The following is a 21229-nucleotide window of genomic DNA, read 5'->3' as shown; positions in this document are numbered from 1 at the left end:
GAATAAATGGCAGCTGTTATTATTTTACTCATATGATGAGTAATATGAGAACAGCTCCAAGACACTAGCTAGAAAAAAAAAAAAACCCAGACACTCCAGAAGGTTCCCACATGGTAGGCTCCCAATTAATTATGTAAACAACAACAACAACAACAACAACAACAACAACAAAAAAGCCAAACCCAATATGTGTTCACAGACACACACACACACATGTAGGGGTGGGGAATAGGGACCCCACCTTCTAGCAGAGGTGTCCTTTGGGGAAGATGGCAGACTGGGACAAGAAGGGAGACAGGGGAGGGGTACTTTTGCTTTTTAAAAAACATATTATTTTTGTATTTTTGAATGTATGTCTTTTTTAAAGATTAACATGTATTCTTCTATTAGTTGTATAATGAAGAATATTATTTTTAAAAGCAGGATATGAGATCATACATGCAGCACGATCTCAGCTATGTTCAGAAACACAGAGAGGAAGGCCAGCTGGACAGAATGGTGCCAAAATGTCACCAACACTGCTGTGAGGTAGCAGAATTACGGGTGATCTCTTTTGCTTCCCTGTGTTTTCGAGAAGTATAATGACGAGCACGCATTTTTTCCTACAATAAAAATGTGATGTTCTTTTAAAGAAAAGCCAGAATGCTGGGCTCTAGCAGAGGTGAGGGGGTTGGGGGTTCAGGTTATAGCCCACAGATCCAGCAGGGCATGGCAGAGCACGGGGTGGAGGTTGCCTGGCTCCTCCTGGAACCACATCTCTTCCCTTTCCTACCCCACTGGTCCCAGTCCTCTGGTCTGACTAAGAATTTCCTTGTTCCAGAGATACAGTCACTCCTGAATAAGAATGTGCCAGATGAATTATTTTTCTAAGTGAAAGAAAAAAAAATAACAAAAAATAAGACCGACCTATTTCGACAGGTTCCCTGGCTTGGGGCCCGGCGAGGATTCAAAATTGTGACGTAAATCTCACCAAAAGCAATGACAGGGCTGAGACTCTCCCTATCTCTGGCCGGAGGTGCACCCAGTGTTCTCTCAGCTGTGTCCTTTAACAGGAAGAGGGGGTAGGCAGAGAAGGGCCTGCAGCAGGCTCCGTACCAGGCTGGGCGGAGGGACGGTTGGAACCCCAGTCCAGGAGAGGGCGCCCAGTCTACTCGCTGACAAGTCTGGGGACCATGCATTAGATTCTCCCAAGAACCTCAGACAACAGACATTACTAAGCCCGTTTTGCAGATGAGGAACCTGAGGCTCAGAGAGTCACCTTAGCCAAGGTTACAGTTTTAGCCAGCAAAGGAGCCAGAATCTGACTCCAAATCGGACTTCAAATGAGTATTGTTTTGTAGAATTAATTCATTCTGGGCCGGGCACAGTGGCTCATGCCTGTAATCCCAGCACTTTGGGAGGCTGAGGTGGGTGGATCACCTGAGGTCAGGGGTTCAAGACCAGCCTGGCCAACATGATGAAACTCCATCTCTACTAAAAATACAAAAATTAGCTTGGCATGGTGGTGCGCACCTGTAATCCCAGCTACTCGGGAGGCTGAGGCAGAAGAATTGCTTGAACCCGGGAGGCAGAGGTTGCAGTGAGCCGAGATTGTGCCATTGCACTCCAGCCTGGGTGGCAGGAGTGAAACTCCGTCTCAAAAAAAAAAAGAATTCATTCTTTTGGTTAAAACAAAATAGGTGTGAAGTCAAAAAAGGAATGTCCCAGCCCTCCCCTGTCACAGGTGCTCTAGAGCCCTGTCCTGCACTCTCTCATGGACAGTGGACCTATCCGGCTTCTATAGGAATCGGCCGCCAACAACTCAGAGCTGCACTCTTCTCCAGATGAATGCTCTTGACTGACCAGAGGTCTTCTTGCTTGAGATGCTTGGGAGGTGATGTGACCCCTGCCACACACACCACTCTGCAGCCATTACCCAATGACATGGATAATAACAGCCTGGTCCCATTGCTACTGGGTGTGACAAATGCTATGGTGTCATTCACACCCCCCAGCATCCTGTGAGATCAGGCTGAGTTTGGACTTCAGCTGAACACACATCTGTGCTTATCCTCTTACACTGCCCTATCCTGCATCTCTCACTCCCTTACAGCTTCCTCCCCTCAACAAGTCACTTGCATGAGACTCTCAGGCTCTGCTGCGAAGCTGTAGCATGACCCTAAGAGACTCCCCACCTCCCTGCACCCATACAGCTGCTCTCCAGAGGTAACCCCTATGAGTAGTGTCTTGTGTTTTTTATGCCAGAAAACCTCCAAGTGCATGCATACTCAATTATATTCTCCTCCAAAAAAGAGGGGGGAGAACCATATGTTGGCTCGGCTTGTCCTGGAGATCTTGCCATTTCTGCACACATGCATTTGCCCTGAGGAGGTGTCCTGCTGGAGGGAGGGACTGTGTGGAGTACTCACACTCGCAGTGCAGATTGGGTAAACTGATGTTCAGACTGACGTCGATCTTGCCCCCGCTGTCCTTGTCTGGGTCATCGACGTAGAGCTCGTTCACACTAGGGGAGAGACAAGTATAGGAACCTTTGTTGAGATGGGGACGAAGATCTCAGCTGCAGGGGACAGCCAGGGACCACTTCACTTGGCGACCACAGCTTAGATAACCCAGACTCCATCTGGGCAGAGCCTGTACCTTCTGTGCCCTCAGGCATGGGTCTAGGGTGCACTCTTCAAATGCAGCCTTACCTCCTAAGAGGGGAGGGCTGGACTGGGCACAGTGGCTCACGCCTGTTATCCCAGCACTTTGGGAGGCCAAGGTGGGTGGATCACCTGAGGTCAGGAGTTCAAGACTAGCCTGACTAACATGGTGAAACCTCGTCTCTACTAAAAATACAAAATTAGCAGGGCGTGGTGGTGCATGCCTGAAATCCCAGCTACTTGGAAGGCTGAGAATCATGAACCCAGGAGGCTGAGGTTGCAGTGAGCGGAGACGGCGTCACTGCACTCCAGCCTGGGCAATAAGAGTGAAACTCCATCTCAAAAAATAAAATAAAATAAAATAAAGAGAGGAGGGCTGGGGCTCAGGAGAGAGAAAAGGTAGGGTGGGCTAGCATAGTGGTAAGAGCATATCTTTTGGGCCGGGCGCGGTGGCTCAAGCCTGTAATCCCAGCACTTTGGGAGGCCGAGACGGGCGGATCACGAGGTCAGGAGATCAAGACCATCCTGGCTAACACGGTGAAACCCCGTCTCTACTAAAAAATACAAAAAACTAGCCGGGTGAGGTGGCGGGCGCCTGTAGTCCCAGCTACTCGGGAGGCTGAGGCAGGAGAATGGCGTAAACCCAGGAGGCGGAGCTTGCAGTGAGCTGAGATCCGGCCACTGTACTCCAGCCTGGGCGACAGAGCGAGACTCCGTCTCAAAAAAAAAAAAAAAAAGAGCATATCTTTCAGAGTCAGACAGATTCAAGTTCAAATCCTGGTTCTGGTACTTGCTATGCTCACCTCTGTGAACCCACCTGTTAAGTAGGGATAACGCCACCCACTACAAATAAGGTGGTTTGAACACTAAAATGAGAAATAGGGGTCTTATGAGGGATTAGGGCCTGGCGCCAACAGGCACAGAGGACCTTACAGCCTCCTCTCTTGAGGTCCCCTCCCCCAGCTGGGAAACCAGGAATTCCCTGATGCTCATCCCTCAGGGCAGAACCGGTTCTGAGAAACAACTGGATGGCTGTATTAATTTCCCGTGGCTGCTGTAACAAATTACCACAAAGTGAACGGCTTAAACCAACACGCATTTATTGTCTTACGCTTTTGGAGGTCAGAAGTCTAAAAAGGGATGTGTTCCTGGAAGAATGCATTTTCTTGCCTTTTTCAGCTTCTAGGTGCTGCCTAGGCTTGTGGCCCCTTCTCCCAATTCCAAAGCCAGCAGCTTCCCCCTTCTCTGACCTCCACCTTTTTTTTTTTCCTTTTTTTGAGGCAGAGTCTCTGTTGCTCTGTTACCCAGGCTGCAGTGCAGTGGCACGATCTCGGCTCACGGCAACCTCCACCTCCCAGGTTCAAGCAATTCTTTTGCCTCAGCCTCCCAAGTAGCTGTGACTACAGGCGCATGCCACCACTCCAGCTAATTTTTGTATTTTTAGTAGAGACGGGGTTTCACCATATTGGCCGGGCTAGTCTCGAACTCCTGACCTCGTGATTCACCACTCCGCACTCCCCACCTCACAACCCTCCCAAAGTGCTTCATCTGGCCCACCTGGCTAACCCAGGATCCTCTCCCCATCTTGAGATCCTTAATGTAATCACATTTGCAAAGTTTCTTTTGAATGCAAGGTAACAGGGCCACATGCATCAGGATCAGGGACCTAGACATCACTGGGGGCAGGGAGTCACTGGGGGCATGACCGCATCGGCCATAGTTAGGGGCAGGTGGCTTCACAGACAGCCATGTCACCTTGCTGTCAGCAGCACAGTGTTGGCATCTGCTAGCAATCCAAATTTGTTCAACAAATACTTTTTGAGCACCTACTACCTGTCAGGAGCCAGAAACAGCAATGAATCAGACAGACACTGTCTCTGCCCTCATCGAGCTTATAGACACAAGAACCAGACATCACTCAGCTCCTAAATAAATATGCTGCCACTCCCAACGCTGATTACTGCTTTGACAGAAAGCTGCAGGGGGCTGTAAGAGGGACTACAGGGCCACTGACCTTTGGGGAGAAGGGGCTGGGAAGACTTCTCTGAGGTGTGATTGAGGTCTGGGGGATGCGTAGGCATCATCCTGGCAGCATGTGCAAAGGCCTGGAGGTTGGGGAGGGCACGGCGGGTTTGGGGAACTGAATGAAGGTCACCATGGTTGCAGTGTAAGGAGGCTGCATGAGGCCTTTAGACTTTTTTTTTTTTTTTTGACAGAGTCTCGCTCTGTCCCTCAGGCTGAAGTACAGTGGCACGATCTCGGCTCACTGCAACCTCCGCCTTCCGGGTTCAAGCAATTCTCCTCCCTCAGCCTCCCAAGTAGCTGGGACTACTGGCTCGCGCCACCATGCCCAGCTAATTTTTGTATTTTTAGTAGAGGTGGGGTTTCACCAGGTTGGCCAGGCTGGTCTTGAACTCCTGACCTCAGGTGATCTGCCCACCTCGGCCTCCCAAACTGCTGGGATTACAGGCATGAGGCACTCCTTGGACGGGGTGGGATGGGAATGGAGAGGGGGAGGGCTGCAGGAACCCACCTAGAGCAAGCGGGACTTGCTGATGGATGGGACTGGGGCAGAGGGAGGTGAGGTGAGGGGGGAATGCAGACACACAGCTGTGTTTCTTCCTGGACCCATTCTTTGGGCTGAGAGGCTCTAGAAGAGGAGCAGGACAAGCAGGAGGGAGAGGTACTGAGAGACAGAGGCTGTGCCGAGCCCAGGTGTCTTGGAGGCATCCCGGAGTAGCTGCTGGATGTCTGATGGCCACATCTGATTCCCAATAATGCCCCCCACACAGAGGGAACCAAATCTAAAGGCCTGGCCGGGGGGAGGGGGCAGCTGAAGGGGGCAGTGCTTCAGGTGGCTGGGCTGTGGTTAAACATTTATTAGGCCCCTTGGGTCCAGTCCCTCGGCTGTAAAACAAAAGAGAACTGCCCTATCTAAGCAATGAACACTCAAGAGAGCTTTGTAAATGGCCACATCTTAGAGAAAGAATGAGTAGGACCAAAGCAAAGGAATTTCGTTTTTACTAAGACCACATCTTTGCACCCCTAGCACCTGGTGTGATGCTGTTCACAAGGTACGGTGGGCTCTGAAAGATGCCTGGGGCCTGTTTCTCTGTGGGGCCCACAAGGATATTCCCAGAGACAAGAGTGCAACAGATGGGCCCCTACTCGTTAAGTTAGGAGGCCGACTACACGCATTCACGCCATCCTGTGTGCGCCTGTGAAATGCCCTGAGCCCCATCTTAAAACCGGAAACAGGCTCAGAGAGGGTGTGTCCCATCCCCAGGGTCACACGCTAGCAAGTAGCTGAGCTAGAATCTCAACCCAGGCTTTCCACAGCTCAGGCTGCCTCCCAGCCCTCTCCTCAGCATCAGGGTCAAGGAAGAAAATGAAGGAGGGCCCTGGTCCTGGGAAGCCTTAGGATGGGAGAGGGGAGACACGGGCCTGCACTTGACCTTGCTTGTAGTGTTGGCTCCAATCAGAGGCCACCAAGAACGAAGAAGCTGGAGGGAGAGGGGCAAACAAGAGCCCAGGAGGCTATGAGAGACAGGACTAGCTGGATTTCCTAGGCCAACTAAGAATTCCTAAGCCTAGCTGGGGAAGGTGGTCGCATCCACCTTTAAACACGGGGCTTGTAACTCAGCTCACAGCTGGCCAATCAGGTAGTAAAGGGAGCTCACTAAAATACCAATTAGGCTAAAAGCAGAAGGTAAAGAAACAGCCAAATCATCTATCGCCTGAGAACACAGGGGGAGGGAAAATGACCGGGATATAAACTCAGGCATTCGAGCCGAATCGGGCAACCCCCTTTGGGTCCCCTTCCTTTGTATGGGAGCCCTGTTTTCACTCTATTAAATCCTGCAACTGCACACTCTTCTGGTCCATGTTTGTTCCAGCTCGAGCTGAGCTTTAGCTCGCAGTCCACCACTGTTGATCGCAGCCGTCACAGACCCGCCGCTGACTTCTACCCCTCTGGATCCAGCAGGGTGTCTGCTGTGCTTCTAATCCAGCGAGGCGCCCATTGCCGCTCCCCACCGGGCTAGAGGCTCGCCGTTGTTCCTGCATGGCTAAGTGCCCGGGTTCATCCTAATTGAGCTGAACACTGGTCGCTGGGTTCCACAGTTGTCTTCCGTGATCCACGGCTTCCAATAGAGCTATTACACTCACCACATGGCCCAAGGTTCCATTCCTTGGAATCCGTGAGGCCAAGAACCCCAGATCTAAGAACAAAGACCCGCCGGTAACAGGCCCGAGGAGGACTGGCCTCCCTACAGCCAAATGCTCTGCCCTGGCCTTCAGCACCCAATTTCTACCCCAGCTATAATTTGCAACTCTGGAGAGCTGTTAGAGTAATGAAATTGCTGGGTGATTAACACACAGTCAACTAAGGAGAGCCTCGGCTTCCCTTCCCAGCCAGGAAGCCGCCTGGGACTCTTCCTTGAAGCAACTCACCTTTCCCACCAGGCGAGGCTGGGCCTCTGCATAGCACTGAGGGATTGTGGGATGATGTCATCCACTGGCAACCCTCTGGAGGTGACCTCAGCCAAGAGCAAAGTGAATCCCAGGTGTGGTGCCAAGGTGAGCTCACCCACAAGGCCCCAGGAAGCCTCTCCCAGGCGTGGGTCCCTGTCTTCCTAACCAGAATAAGCACAGAACAGGCTCCGCCGGACTAGAGGGCCACCCAGAACAAGGGGGCAGCGGTGCTGGGCAGGGACGGCCTGCGGCACTCTGGCCCGGCTGGTTATGTAAGGCCAGAACTGGCTGCTCCCAGGCTCCTTCCTGGAGGGCCCCCAGGCTGTGGGATAAACACAATTCCATCACCTGGGCTGCCTGATGAGGTCAATAAAGCCGCCTTCGTGTCCAAGGCAAATGTTCCCAGGCTGCTGGCTTCCTGCCACCCCAGCCAGCGCCACAGGCTCGCCCACAGCCACCCCATGGCAAGGGCCTGCCAAGGCTAACTAATTTCATTGGCTAGGGCTGAACTGATTTTAAAAGGCCAACGGGCTGCCAGAAATCAACCCACCTGGAAGAAAAGGAAATGTTTTTTGTGGATTCATTGTGGTTTGAGGACTTCCATGGGCCTGACTCCCCTGTACCAGTGTGGGCAGTGGGAAGGCCAATGGAGGCAGTGGCAGACAGGTATGGGCTCACCTCCTGGCTCTGCCACTTAGAAGCTGGGAGACCCAGGACACACTGCTTCACCTCTCCGAGCCTCAGTTTCCTCATCTGTAAAACTGGAAAAGCTTTCAATCAGTTTGAAAATAGGCAAAATTAATCTATGGCAATGGAAGTCAGAATAGTAGTGGTGGGGGCTACTGACTGGGAGGGGCTCAAGGGACCCTTCTTTGGTGATAGAATGTATTATGTCTTCATCTGAGTGATGGTTACACGTGTAAACACAGGTGAAAATTCATTAGGCCTCTACCTTAAGATTTGTGCACTTCGCTGTATGTAAGTTACAAATACCTCACTAAAATAATAAGAAAGGAAAGGAAGGAGGGAGAGAGGAAAGGAGAGAGAAAGAGGAAAATAAGGATAAAGATTCCATCTACTTCACAGGGCTGCTGGAGGACTGCCAGGTCAAGCTGTTGGCTGCCCCAGGGCAGGAGAATGAGTGAGTGAATGAGTGTGTATATGTTAGTGAGTGTGAGTCAGTGTGTGAGTGTGCATGTGTGAGACTCATCTCTCTGTCTCGAGCGCTGATTCCAGACCCTTCTTGGTAAAGAAAATACAGCATCGCGAGGGAAGCCCAGGCTACCAGGGTTCAAATCCTGGCTCTGCCACCTCTTGGCTGATTGACTTGGGCAAGGGGTTTCCCGTCCAGCAGTTTCCCCAGATGTAAAATGGGGACAATCATAGTATCTATGCCATGGGGTTGCTGAGAAGATCAAATGAGAACAAGCGCAATGCTAAGTGTGGTCTTAGTAAACAGTAAGTGCTCAATAAATGTCTACTGTTTTATCATTAGTATTAATATTGATGCTCAATGAGTTGATCCAGTGTTTAACAAGGGTACTGTTCTCCCTTCACATTGACGAAACCAGGCTCAGAGGAGCAAAGATGGCTGGCCAAGATCATAGGACCAGGAGGAGGCAGAGGCAGGATCCCAGCTCAAGGACAGGGGGCCCAGAGCCCATGCTCTTTCCAAGGCATTGCACTGCCTGGATGGGATGGGAATGGGTGAAAAACTGAGGGGCCGGTGGCCCTCAAGTGGACTTGTGATGCAGGCATCCTAGTCCTTTTTCATAATCTTCAGGTGTGCCCCCTCCCCACCGTGGCCCAGGTGCCTGCAGGGTACAGGAGTGCTTAGGGGTCCAGTTGCGCCTGTCCCACAAGCCTTCCCCACCCCCATTAACACCCCCAGGACGGGGGCTCCACGAGCCTCAGCACAGAGTTTGTGCTCACAAACTTCGGTGGAATGAGCCTGAGTGGAGAAGGGAGTCCTCAGCAGAACTCCCAGGACGCAGGGAAGGCACGCGCTGGTGGAGCCCTCGGGAGCACATTCCAGGTGGGGGACGCCAGATGGCGTCAGGGAGTCAGGCCCAGCGTGGCGAGTGCGTGGGAGGGTGGGGTGTGGGTGGGCAGTGGCCTTGTAGGGAGAGGTACGCAAGGGCCCGGGGAGGTGTGGGTGGGGGGAGTGTAAATGGAATGTGGTGGAGGGCCTTGAAATTCTAGTCTGAGGCATGAGTTCGATGACATCTATACAAAACAATTTTATTTGCTTTTAGAAGAGCCCTTAAATAGTTCAGATTCCTGCCTGAAGTATCTGACCTCCATGCTTCAAAATTTGATTAAATGGAAACTTAGGCGGCAGTGAGGCCTGCCGCAAGGGCTTGGGGTGGGGTGGAGGGAGGGATGGAGATTCTGCAAGCACGCACTCCGGAACCTTGAGTTTCAAATCCTGACTCGTCCAGGTCGAAGTATGTGCATCTAGTACCAACCGCGTGGATGTCTAAAATACATCCCTTGACAGCCAGCCACTGGGTTCTGCCCACCCCTGCTCCAAAGCCAAAGTCCCAGCACCCTCAGCCCCTCTGACTTGGGTCATCCCCCAGCTCCCAGCAGGGCTTTGGCCTCTGGGTGGCCCCACACCAAACCCATCTTCACAGGAGGTGAGCTGCCTGAGACATAAACCCGTCACTCCACACTCAGACGCCCTCAGGCCTCCGATTGCTAAGAGCAATGTCCTTCATGCTCCTTAATGGGATGCCTGGGGCCCTCTATCCAGCCTGGTTCACAACCCAGGCTCAAGGCAGGCAACCTGGAGACTTCCAGCTCCTCCTCCTGGTTAAGCTACTGCTCCCCACTCCGGGCCTCCTACCGGGAGCCTGTGAGAACATGATTCCAGGTGACCTCCAAGCTCCCACCTCCCAGGCTGCCTGTTTGGCCACCTCACCCTAGAAGGGTGCATCCAAGTCTTCCAGTCAACTATTCTAACCAAAAAGTGGTGGCTCCCGTGAGCCTGGGGCCCTGAAATGCTCAGGGCAGGGAAGTGGGGTAAAACAGAGGAGAGGTGCTGAGTCTGGGCTTTAGCAGCACAGACCTGGGTTTGCCTCCAGTTTCACCACTTACTGCTTCATGTGGTTTTGGCCGCCTGGTGCCTCAGTTTCCCCAGGTATAACATGGGGTGAACAGTAGTAGTTACCTCGAGGGTTCCTGCGATGACCAAGGAGATGACCATCATGAAGTGCTGACCTGCTGGGCGCAGTATGCACGCCTATAATCCCAGCACCTCATGAGGTTAACAATTATTAAGAGCAGTCAGAGACTGGGCAGTCAGAGGCTGGAACATTCTGTGGCCAGGTTGCCTGAGGAGGGGCCTGCGCCCTGAAAACACGGAGTTTCAGAACACTCTGTGGAGCCTCTTTCCCAAGGATAATTACCAGCCTGTCCAAAGCCAGGTTGGAGCCCAACCACCCAAACAAATGTGCCTCCCCCTCCCCGCCAACCAGGCCCAGGCCAGAATAAGCGTCTTATGTCACTGATAACCACAGGCTGGGGCTGGAGCCATGTTGATCCAACCAACGGTGACCTCATTTCCTTAAGTTACAATCTCACGGTGACAGGAGGGGGCACTGACCCCACTGTAGCCACAAACCTGCCACAGAGGGCCAGCCACTCAGAAAAAGAGAACTGTGACCTTCGGTTCTTCCCAAACCTGCAGGGTTTCCTGGGGTCACAAGCTTCTGACAACTGGAAGACCCCAAAGATTCAATGCTTTCTCCTCTCGATTGCTTAGTAAGTCCTAGGGCTCACCCTGAGGAAGCCCTTTGGGCAAGTCCTGCACCTTGGTAAGGAGGCAGCAGGGAGGGAAGGGGGCATTAGGGTCACTGTACCTTCATAGCTGGAGCCTCTGGCCTCAGCTCCGGACAGATCTCTCTATTCATCCCTGCCTCCCTCCCTCTCTCCAGCCGCTGACTTAGCACAGGGTTAGACTTAAGGCAAACGCTCAAAAAATGTCCCCTCATGTTTTTGTTTTGTTTTGCTTTGTTTTTGTTTTTGTTTGAGACATGGTTTCACTCTGTCTCCCAGGCTGGAATGCCATGGCGCCATCACGGCTCACTGCAGCCTGGATCTCCTGAGCTCAAGTGATCCTCCCACCTCAGCCTCCCAAGTAGCTGAGCCTACAGGTGTGTGCGTGCATGGCCAGCTAATGTTTTTAAAATTTTTCTGCAGAGACAGGATCTCACGGTGTTGTCCAGGCTGGTCTTGAACTTCTGGGCTCAAGTGATCCTCTGGCCTTGGCTTTTCAAAGTGCTGGGATTACAGGTGTGAGCCACTGCACCCGGCCCCCTTCCTCCCCTCATCATCTAAGCTTTGTACCTCTCCCGGGACTCGGTGGGGTCAGAGCATCCAGGCTGCCCCCAGGAGACAGGGAGAGGAAGTCCTGGCGCAGCGGAATGGGGAGCAGCGGGAACATGAAATGCTCTTCAGAAAGCAGCAGCCCTACCCTGGGGAGACTGCATGAGTTGTCTGGGCTTGCTGGAAGGGCCCTTCCCCAGTGCTCCCAGGCATTTTGCGGGTGGGGCCCCACCTGCTCGAGCCTCAAGCTGTGACGTCAAAACTCACTTGTCGGCGGCCCATTGCCTCAGTGCCCCACCTCAAGTGGGATGAGCTGGGAATGCCACCCCACACGCTGTCAGCAGCAGGCAAGAGAGGCATCTTCTTAACTCAAAGCGGAAGAGGGGACGAGGAGTTCACATTCACTGAGTACTTACATGCCTAGTGCGGAGCGGCCTTAAAACCTTTTTAGAGTTAGACGGGAACTATGTAGGAAATGAATAAATGCACGAAGAGCTATGGACCTTGTGATATTAAAGTATATCCGGCACTATATTAAGTAGCTTTCAGCTAAATAATCTTGTTTGAGCCTCACAAAATATCCTGTGCCTGCAGCTGTCTCATTTTCTACCTGCTGCCCTGCTTTAGTCCTTGTCTTTGGAGTACTTGCCCCTGATTGATACAGTCTAGTCTTGTTTGCTTGCTGACTATGTCCTCCACTGATATTTTCAGCTCCTCCACGTGTGAAGCCACAGAGCAGTGAGTGAGCAGATCCGGCCCTGGGCTCCATGAGCTCATCATCAAGAAGTGAGTCCCAGGCCGGGCGTAGCGGCTCACGCCTGTAATCTCACCACTTTGGGAGGCTGAGGCAGGTGGATCATTTGAGGTCAGGAGTTCGAGACCAGCCTGACCAACATGGTGAAATCCTGTCTCTACTAAAAATACAAAAATTAGCTGAAAATGGTGGCACTTGCCTGTTAATTCCAGCTACTCGGGAGGCTAAAGCATGAGAATCTCTTGAACCCGGGAGGCAGAGGTTGCAGTGAGCTGAGATCATGCCACTGCACTACAGCCTGGGCGACAGAGCAAGACTCTGTCTCCAAAAAAAAAAAAAAAAAAAGAAGTGAGTCCCAATTCTACCTGGCAGTGCAAAAGGCCTGGCCCGTCTCCGTCCTACCTGCTCCACCTCCTACCCTTTCTGCTTGCTCGCTTTGTCCTGGCTGATTGGCCTTCCTCCTGCCTTTTGCATGTACCAGGTAATCCCTGCCTCAGGCCCTTTGCACCTGCTGGTGCTCCTGCCCAAAACACATAAAGCCACCTTCTGGTGCCTGGTCTCAGCAGATGACACATGTGTGCCTCTGTCACCTTGCTCAGAACATGACAGGCCTGCCAAGCCTAGCAGGTCCCCTCCTAGACAGTGGGGTACAGCCTGCAGAGGCCACTGGGTGCCTGGCATACAACAGGTACCTCATAACATCAGCAAGTCTCAACCCCTTGCTGCTCTCCCTGCTTCGACCTCTGATTTGTGATAGGGTGATCCTGAGATGCCCAGTGATGAAGCTGTACAGAGGGAAGATGCTTGACTTGGATATGGTCATCTCCCATTGGAGGCCTGGGGCGAATAAAATCCCTTCTTCGAACCCTGCGTGGCCACACAGTCATGTCTTGGGAAGCAGACCAACCTCTCCCAGAGCTGGAAGGGAGCTCAGACTCTGGTCTACTCTCCTTCATTTGGCTACCAATACTGAGACCCAGAGGGGTTTGGCAGCTTGCCTAGGGTCACACAGCAAAGTAGTAATTAAGCAGAGACCTGGCCCTGGGTCTCCCAATGCCTTAACCAGTACTCTTCCCACCACTGTAAAAGGTCCCCTGGGCTTTGGTGCCATCAGGGTTAAAACAGGATCAGAGTGACCAGGAAAGGCAAACTCTCCCATACCAGGGGAGGGCTGAAAGGTATACCCAGAAACAAGGCGAGACCAGCCCTCCCATCTCATAGGCCTCTCAGTGTGCTGGTCAAACACACGTAGGCTCAGGAGACAGGGTGGGCTGGGAGCCACCTCCTAACTATATGGCTGTGGGCAGGTCCTTCCACCTCCCTGGGCCTCAATTTCCTCTTTGTAAAGAGGGGACAGCTCCCTCCTGGGGCTGTTTGAGAACTAAAGGTGGTAATGCTTGTATAATGAGAGTTGTCTTGGGCTAAGCGGCTATGTATTTAGTTTCCTATTGTCTTGTGGCTGAGTGGAGGCAAAGGAAACCAAGAAATCCCATTAGTGAAAAAGAAAATTCCAGTGCTGAGCAGGAGAGTGGGTGGCCAGGGCCCAGCTCTGTGATGACTTTCCGGGCTGTAAACACAGAAGCGAAGAGGCTTTGAAGCCTCAAGCCAGTGCCAAAGGCAGGAAGCTCCTGGGTCTAATTCCATCTCAGAGGGGCGTCCGATGAGGTTGTGACTGCATAATTCCAATGGCATTCTGTTACACACACCCCAGAGCGTTTACTGGGTTATCCAGACAACAGATAATTCTAGGAATCAGGGATGGATTAACTGCGTCACCCACTGCCAGGAAACCTGCACTAATTCCTCACCAAGTGTGGGCCTGAGAAATGGGAAGGGGGTTAGTCCAGGGGGCCGGGTGCTGATGTCAGCAACCTCGCCCCCTCCGGTAGGAAGCTGTATCCATTGGTTTCTCTGAACTCTTCAGTTCTCACATCAAATGACCCTGTGATGATTCAGAGGGAAAAAAGCCCACTGGCCTAACAAAGGGATGGCAGAGATGAGCAAATTATTTCTGTTCATCTGTGAACCCAGGAGAACCCCCACGGAACAGAACCAAAATGTTCTCTTCAGCTTTAACAAGGCAATATTCACTTTTGCTCTGACTTTATAGTCCTTTTAAGAAACAGAAGAGCAACCGATGCCACAGGCTTGGAGACAGAAGTTGGAAGGTTTGGAACTTTCTCTTCTTTTTAAGACCCCTCCCTCTCTCTCTCTCTTTTTTTTTTTTTTGAGACAGTGTCTTGCTTTGTCATTCAGGCTGGACTGCAGTGGTGCAATCTTGGCTCACTGCAACCTCTGCCTCCCAGGGTCAAGCAATTCTCCTGCCTCAGCCTCCCCAGTAGCTGAGATTACAGGCACCCACCACCACGCTCAGCTAATTTTTGTATTTTTAGTAGAGACAGGGTATCACCATGTTGGCCAGACTGTTCTCGAACTCCTGACCTCAGGTGATCCGCCCGCCTCGGCCTCCCAAAGTGCTGGGATTACAGGTGTGATCCACCTGGCCAAAGCCCCCTCCCTCTTCTTGTCTGGGGTCTCAGAACGTCCTGGATGCCCCATCGGGGAAGTATGACTTACACTTCTGTCGTTATAAATCCAGTGAGCTCCGAGAGGAAGAGGAAGAGGATGAAGAGGCAGCAGCAGATGGAGACTGGAAGAAACAACAGAAATGCAAACTGTTAAGGGTGGTGGGCACTGACGAAGGAAGACCAGCCTAGAGGAAAGAGGAACGAGGCCCCAGGACAAGGGTGTGGGGACCTGCCCACAGACCCTCCAAAGCCCCTTCTGACTCGAGCCTCAATATGAAGCAGCCCCACCCCCTGCCTTTGGGATGCTGTTCTGGCCTCCAGGTGTGGATCAACCTGCCAACATGAGCAAGCCTCCTGGGGTTGGCCCCACTTCCTTCCAGGAGAGCTCTTTAATGCAGAGGCCAGCCGAAGGTAGAGGAACAAATGTTTGGCTTGAGTGATAACATATTTCACAATTTGGAGTCCACCTTGAACAATCAGCATATTTCACATAAAAGGCCAGCGTTCTGCCTTCTCCAGAAGAACATCTAACCCTTGTTCCCACAGAGGGTCTGAGCCCACGAGTTTGCCACAGGCCCCACCATTCCTTTCTGCCTTTCTGGTTCTGAGGCTGAGGCAGAGTCCGTTGCTGTTTATCACCATCCTCTGTGGTGCCATCCATACTGTGCCCCTGTCCTTAGAAGAAGGAAAATGAGGCTACAGACAGCGGTGCTTCCAGAGAAGAAATAATTCTTTATGGAAATGAAGAATAGCCCAATATGTTTATTATTTCTTTATTTTTGAGACAGGGCCTTGCTCTCTCGCCCAGGCTGGAGTGCAGTGGCGCAATCTTGGCTCACTGCAACTTCCACCTCCTGGGTTTAAGTGATTCTTCTGCCTCAGCCTCCCGAGTAGCTGGGATTACAGGTGCCCGCCACGACACCCAGCTAATTTATTTATTTTTAGTAGAGACGGGGTTTCACCATGTTGGCCAGGCCGGTCTTGAACTCCTGTTCGCAAGTGAACCACCTGCCTCAGCCTCCCAAAGTGCTGAGATTACAGGCATGAGCCATCGCACGCGGCCGGTCCAATATGTTTAAAATGCAGAGAGTGTAGAACAGAATTCTGGGGTTGGCCATGTCAGCTGTTTTTCTCTCATCTGCCTAAGGACACTGGGGCTGGTGGACCCTGGAGTCACTCCTTGGAGGCAGGACATAACAAGTGCCCCAGGGTCCGGCCCTCAACTCCACTCACGAGCCCCATCTCCTGACACTCCCCACAATGTCCAACCACCCAGCCACACCGAGCTACATGCTATTCCCTAAACATGCCTTTCATTTCTGTTCCTTTGCTAGACTCATCATCCCTCCTTCTCCATGGTTATCCTCTCTGCTTGGTGAACTCCTACTCATCCTCCCAGGCCCGACTCAAACGTCCCTTTTGATGGGAAGCTTCCCCCACTCCCAGAGGTGGAGCTGGTCACTCTTTCCTCTGTGTTCCCAGCCTCTACTTGAACATGTTCCACATTTTATTGGTTATCTGTGGCTGTTTCTCCCACTAGATTCATATCCAGAAAGACAAATACTCTGGAGTTCCAGTGCCTGGCCTGGGGCTGGGAATATGGGAGGCACTAATAGGTATTGTGTATGGCAGAGAGTCAGCTCCCAGGATACAAAATGAGGGCTGAATACGCCCCACCTAAGTTTATCCCAGAGGAGCTTAGTGGGCAAGGGCTCACATCCCAGTACCACGCTCACTGCTCACCTGCTGCATGGCCCTAAGTGAGTTACTTAGCTTCTCTGTGCCTCCACTTCCTCGCCTGTAAATGGCAGCAATGGTAGTGCCTGCCTTATAGGGCTGCTCTGAGGATCTCAGTAACATAAGGATTGAGCTTGAAACAGAGCCCAGCAGGTAACAATTACTTGAGCACCAGCTCATGAGTAGGACTTCCATCAGGGAGATGTGGGAAGGGTTTGGTGACCTGGGGAAAGTGATTTGACACATTGGTTGACCCTCAGTTTCCTGCAAAGAAGACTTCCCCGTTCCTCTTGCTAATTCTGCTGTATTCTCTGCAGCCTGCACCTGGACTGGCAGAGCCAGCATCACGGATGTGACAGCCAGTTATCTCTATTATTTTTCTTACTCCATATCTATTTATTTATTTTTATTTATTTATTTATTTTTGAGACGGAGTCTTGCTCTGTTGCCCAGGCTGGAGTGCAGTGGTGCAATCTTGGCTGATTGCAAGCTCCACCTCCTGGATTCATGCCATTCTCCTGCCTCAGCCTCCCGAGTAGCTGGGACTACAGGCGCCCACCACCTCGCCCGGCTAATTTTTGTATTTTTAGTAGAGATGGGGTTTCACTGTGTTAGCCAGGATGGTCTCGATCTCCTGACCTTGTGATCTGCCCGCCTCGGCCTCCCAAAGTGCTGGGATTATAGGCGTGAGCCACCGCACCCGGCCCGTATCTATTTATGTATATCTATCTGCCCATCTACCTATATCTAAAACAAACAGTCATTGATCGACTGATCAATCTATCTTCAAAGCAAATAGCCATCTTTCTGTCTGTCTTCAAAACAAATAGCCAAAGATCCATTCCGAGGGAAGGGGAAAGAGTGTTCACTGGGTACCTACTATGTGCCCTGTCGTGAGTGCATTAACAGATGTCCTGTCACCTCACACTCCCACCACCTTGAGGGGGACGGTGCCCATGTTAAGGGTGTAGAGGCAGAGCGAGACAAGGAGGCTGGCCCAAGGCTTCACTGTGTGGGGGCAGGAGAGGCAGGACTGGAACCCACGTGTTTTAGAGCCAATGCCCTGAGAAAAGGAACCTCAAGAACTTAGGCTCCAAGTGAAGGGCAGGATGTCCCCAGACTGCTCACTGAGTCTCTCCAACCACCCTGAGACATGGGGGATACTAGAATTACTCCCAGTTTCTCCCAAACTTTGAAAAAGTTGTACTGGGGAAGCACTTAAAGGTTTTACTTAAAAAAAAAAAAAAAAAAAAAAAAAAAAAAAAAAAAAAAGGAGTTATCATCAGCACCATAAGACAGAGTGAGAAACAAACAAAAAATTTTAAAGAAAAAAATAGTTAACGATGCATATTATATATTTAAAAAAAAATCCAGCTGTATAAAAAAGTGAGTCTGTCTCTCCTGATCTGCAGCCCCCGATTCCCTGTTACAGTTTCCTGTGTCCATCCATGGACATTTAAACATATATATACATATATCCCCCTAAGCGAACAGCAGCGTAATGGGCACACTCTTTTCCACCAAGCTTTGCTCACTCAGCAATCTATTTCAAAACAGGTTCTACATCAGTTTACTGAGTGGCTGTGTTTTCTTTCATTTTCGAATGGCAGAGGGATTAATTTCAAATTGTCTTCTCCAGCTGCTGAACAAATCCACTGGAAGAGATCAGCTGTCAATCCAAATTTCCTGGCTCTTGTTCTTTCCTTTCTCACCTGCAAACTGAGGCTATTAAACCTCTTGGAAAACTGAGCAGGCAAAACATCCTTGCTTTGGAAGCTTGCAACTTTCTGACCAGGATCATATAGGAACCATATTTCAGAATCTTCTGCACCCTCCTCCCCCAAGCCCTGACAACTCATTGGATGCTGCAATGATGAACAGGCACAAAATAGAGAGTGTTGCTGGGCATGGTGTCTCACGCCTATAATCCCAGCACTTTGGGAGGCCGAGGCAGGTGGATAACTTGAGGTCAGGAGTTTGAGACCAGCCTGGCCAACACGGTGAAAACCCATCTCCACTAAAAATACAAAAATTAGCCAGGTGCGGTGGCAGGCGCCTGTAATCCCAACCACTTGGGAGGCTGAGACATGGGAACCACTTGAATCGGAGAGGCGGAGGTTGCAGTGAGCCATTGCACTTCAGGCTGGGCAACGAGAGCAAAATTCTGTCTCAAAAAAACAAAACGAAACAAAAGAGGGAGTGTTCAAAAGTCGGTGCTGACTTGGCTGGGTCCAGGCCTCCTAGCTACTTTCTGTGCTCCATGCCTGGAGACGTGTCCCAGGGTTCTAATTCCATCCACACCAGAGCCAGGGGGATGCGGATGGAAAGGCCTCCTTCTGAGATCTGTGTGCTTTTTCAAGGCTCGGACTGAAGCCTGGTCAGCCCAGCAGGTGGACACAGTAAGTGCCAAGTCTGCTTGGCAGAGATTCAGGTGGTTCAAAGGTCCCAATCACACTGCATTCATGGCGTGTGTTACCCTTACCCCAGATAGACGAGGAGGACACAGACCAGATCTCAATGCCACTGTGGCCTCAGGGATTAGCACAGTGCCTGACTCAGACAAGGTATAAAATAAATATTTGTTGAACGAATGAATGAAAAACACGACAGAAGGTAAAAACTATTTCAACCAGAAAGGCCTTCTGATACTGAAGGCTTTTTTTGATGAAGGTTTTTCAGTCCATGTTTGGGCAAGACTCTATGGCTCTCCGACTCCAGACTTCTTCTGAAACTGACTCAGGCGTTGGAGAGTAGGAATGTGACCCCAGGAGAAGGCTTGCTGGTAGGAAACCTGGTACGGCCAGCCAAAGGGGGCACTGGACCTGAGACCCAAGGCTCCGAGAGGCCAAGGAATTTGTCCAAGGTCACACAGTCACGTAAGTGGAGGAGGCAAAATTTAAACCCTGAGCTGTGAGTCTCCAATGCCCTGATCTTTCCTTCAGTTATTAATAGCACCTATCACAAAGTAATGAAATGGTGTGTGTCCGAGTGGCCTGCGCTGCCTGGCCGTGTGCTCCTCAAGGACAAAGATGGAAGCCCGTTCATCAGCACAGTCCCAGGGCTTGGCATGGCGCCTGGCCCAAGGACCTGGTTAATAAATATTTGTGCACTAAATGGTAGCTAAGGGCTGGTTTCCTATGCCTCACGCCTTTCCTCTTGTGTAAGGAAATTTGCTGTCTCCTGTGCTGTGGCTGAAACTGTCTATCAGACTATGTCCCTGGAGGGCCCTTTGGCAGGACCTTGTAAGTTTCAAAACACTCATACTCTTTAACCCAGTAATTCCTCTTCTAGGGAAGTTACCTTACAGAAATAACTGTACAAGGATACCAAAAGATATGGACAAGGATGTCCAACAAACCAGAATGGGGAATGTCTACCCTCAGGGGCTGGCCACAGGCCCCGTAGGTCAGCCAGATAACAGAATGTGACACAGCTGGAAAGAAGAATGTGGTGGCTATTTATCCGCTGGCAGGAAAGGTGCCCAGGATGTATCAGTGGAAGAAAGGCAAGGGAAGAACAGTGTGCAGAGTATGCTCCTTTTTGTGTTTCAATCAGTGATATACGTATATCAAAGCCTAAATAGGCCAGGCGCAATGGCTCTCACCTGTAATCCCAGCACTTTGGGAGGCCAAAGTAGGTGGATCACTTGAGGTCAGGAGTTTGAGACCAGCCTGGCCAACATGGTGAAACCCCGTCTCTACTAAAAATACAAAAATTAGCTTGGCATAGTGGCAGGCGTCTGTAGTCCCAACTACTCGGGGAGGCTGAGGCACAAGAATTGCTTGAACCCGGGAGGCAGAAGTTGCAGTGAACCAAGATCGTGCTACTGCACTCCAGCCTGGGGGACAAAGCGAGACTCCATCTCAAAAAAAAAAAGGCCTAAATATTTTTTTAAAAACTCTAGAAAAATAAATACACACCTGACTGTTAAACATACCAGACAAGGGAGAGACTGCAGAGATGGAGAAGGGGGAAGAGGATGGAGCTATTGGTGGATGGTAGAAATGGGGCAGGAAACCTCATTTGATTTTTTTGGATCAGGTTCATAAACTACCAAGTCTCTTTCCTCTCATGGTCCCCTCCATATCCTTTCCTCGGGGGTCGAGGCACAAAGCTGCACAGCTTCTCAGGCCAGAGGTCCTCATGGGTTGCAGGCTCCAGGAGGACAGTGATAAGAAGGAGAGTCGTCCGTGCGCTGAGGGGTTAGCACATGCCCTGCACAAGACATGTCCAGGGACACATTTAATCTCCAGATCAGGAAACTGAGGCTCAGAGAGGGGAGTGACTTGCCCAGTCATACTGCTGCTAAATGGGAGGATGAATGTTGCTCTGCCGGAACACGGAGCCTATGTGACATGCATCCTGCCATGCGGCTGTGCTATCCCTTCCTCAGGGCTGTCTAAGGCATCTTGCAGCTTCAACAAGCCCAGCCGGATCCCCAAGGTCCTCCCCCAACTGAGAACGGCCTGAACCAGGAGAAATGGACTCCAGTATGGCCGACTGCCCGGCCCAGGACCCTGCTCAGACAGCAGGGCTGGGACCGTCAGCGGGGCAGGTCCTTCTCCCACACCAGGCACTGAGGGGCATGTGGGGTGCAAGGAGGCCCACCTGAGTATGAGTCATGGCTCCATATTTTGTGAGCTGTGAAATTTCAACTCACCTCTCTCAGCTCATTTTCTCATTGGGAAAATGAGGCAAAAGCATCTCCTGTTTTCAAGGTGGCTTTGGTGTGTTTTTAAAACTTTTTACTGTAGAATAATCATAGA

The 21229-nt window shown here is 51.2% G+C and overlaps 1 protein-coding gene across 2 annotated transcripts in view; it reads right to left on the bottom strand.

The window, feature by feature from the left end:
* ERGIC1 (endoplasmic reticulum-golgi intermediate compartment 1) overlaps positions 1 to 21229 on the bottom strand; it is a 120641-nt gene that overhangs the window by 40468 nt on the left and 58944 nt on the right. For both annotated transcript variants that reach the window (XM_030926932.1, XM_030926931.1), the window contains exons 3-4: positions 14776 to 14848; positions 2409 to 2503 (exon numbers count right to left, since the gene is read on the bottom strand). In XM_030926932.1, coding sequence (XP_030782792.1) covers positions 2409 to 2503; positions 14776 to 14848 — 168 coding nt within the window. The remainder of the gene's footprint in view (positions 1 to 2408; positions 2504 to 14775; positions 14849 to 21229) is intronic.

The sequence above is a fragment of the Rhinopithecus roxellana genome, chromosome 3 (genome assembly GCF_007565055.1).
Source record: "Rhinopithecus roxellana isolate Shanxi Qingling chromosome 3, ASM756505v1, whole genome shotgun sequence".
NCBI lineage: Eukaryota > Metazoa > Chordata > Mammalia > Primates > Cercopithecidae > Rhinopithecus > Rhinopithecus roxellana.
This window is presented reverse-complemented; position numbering and strand designations above follow the sequence as displayed.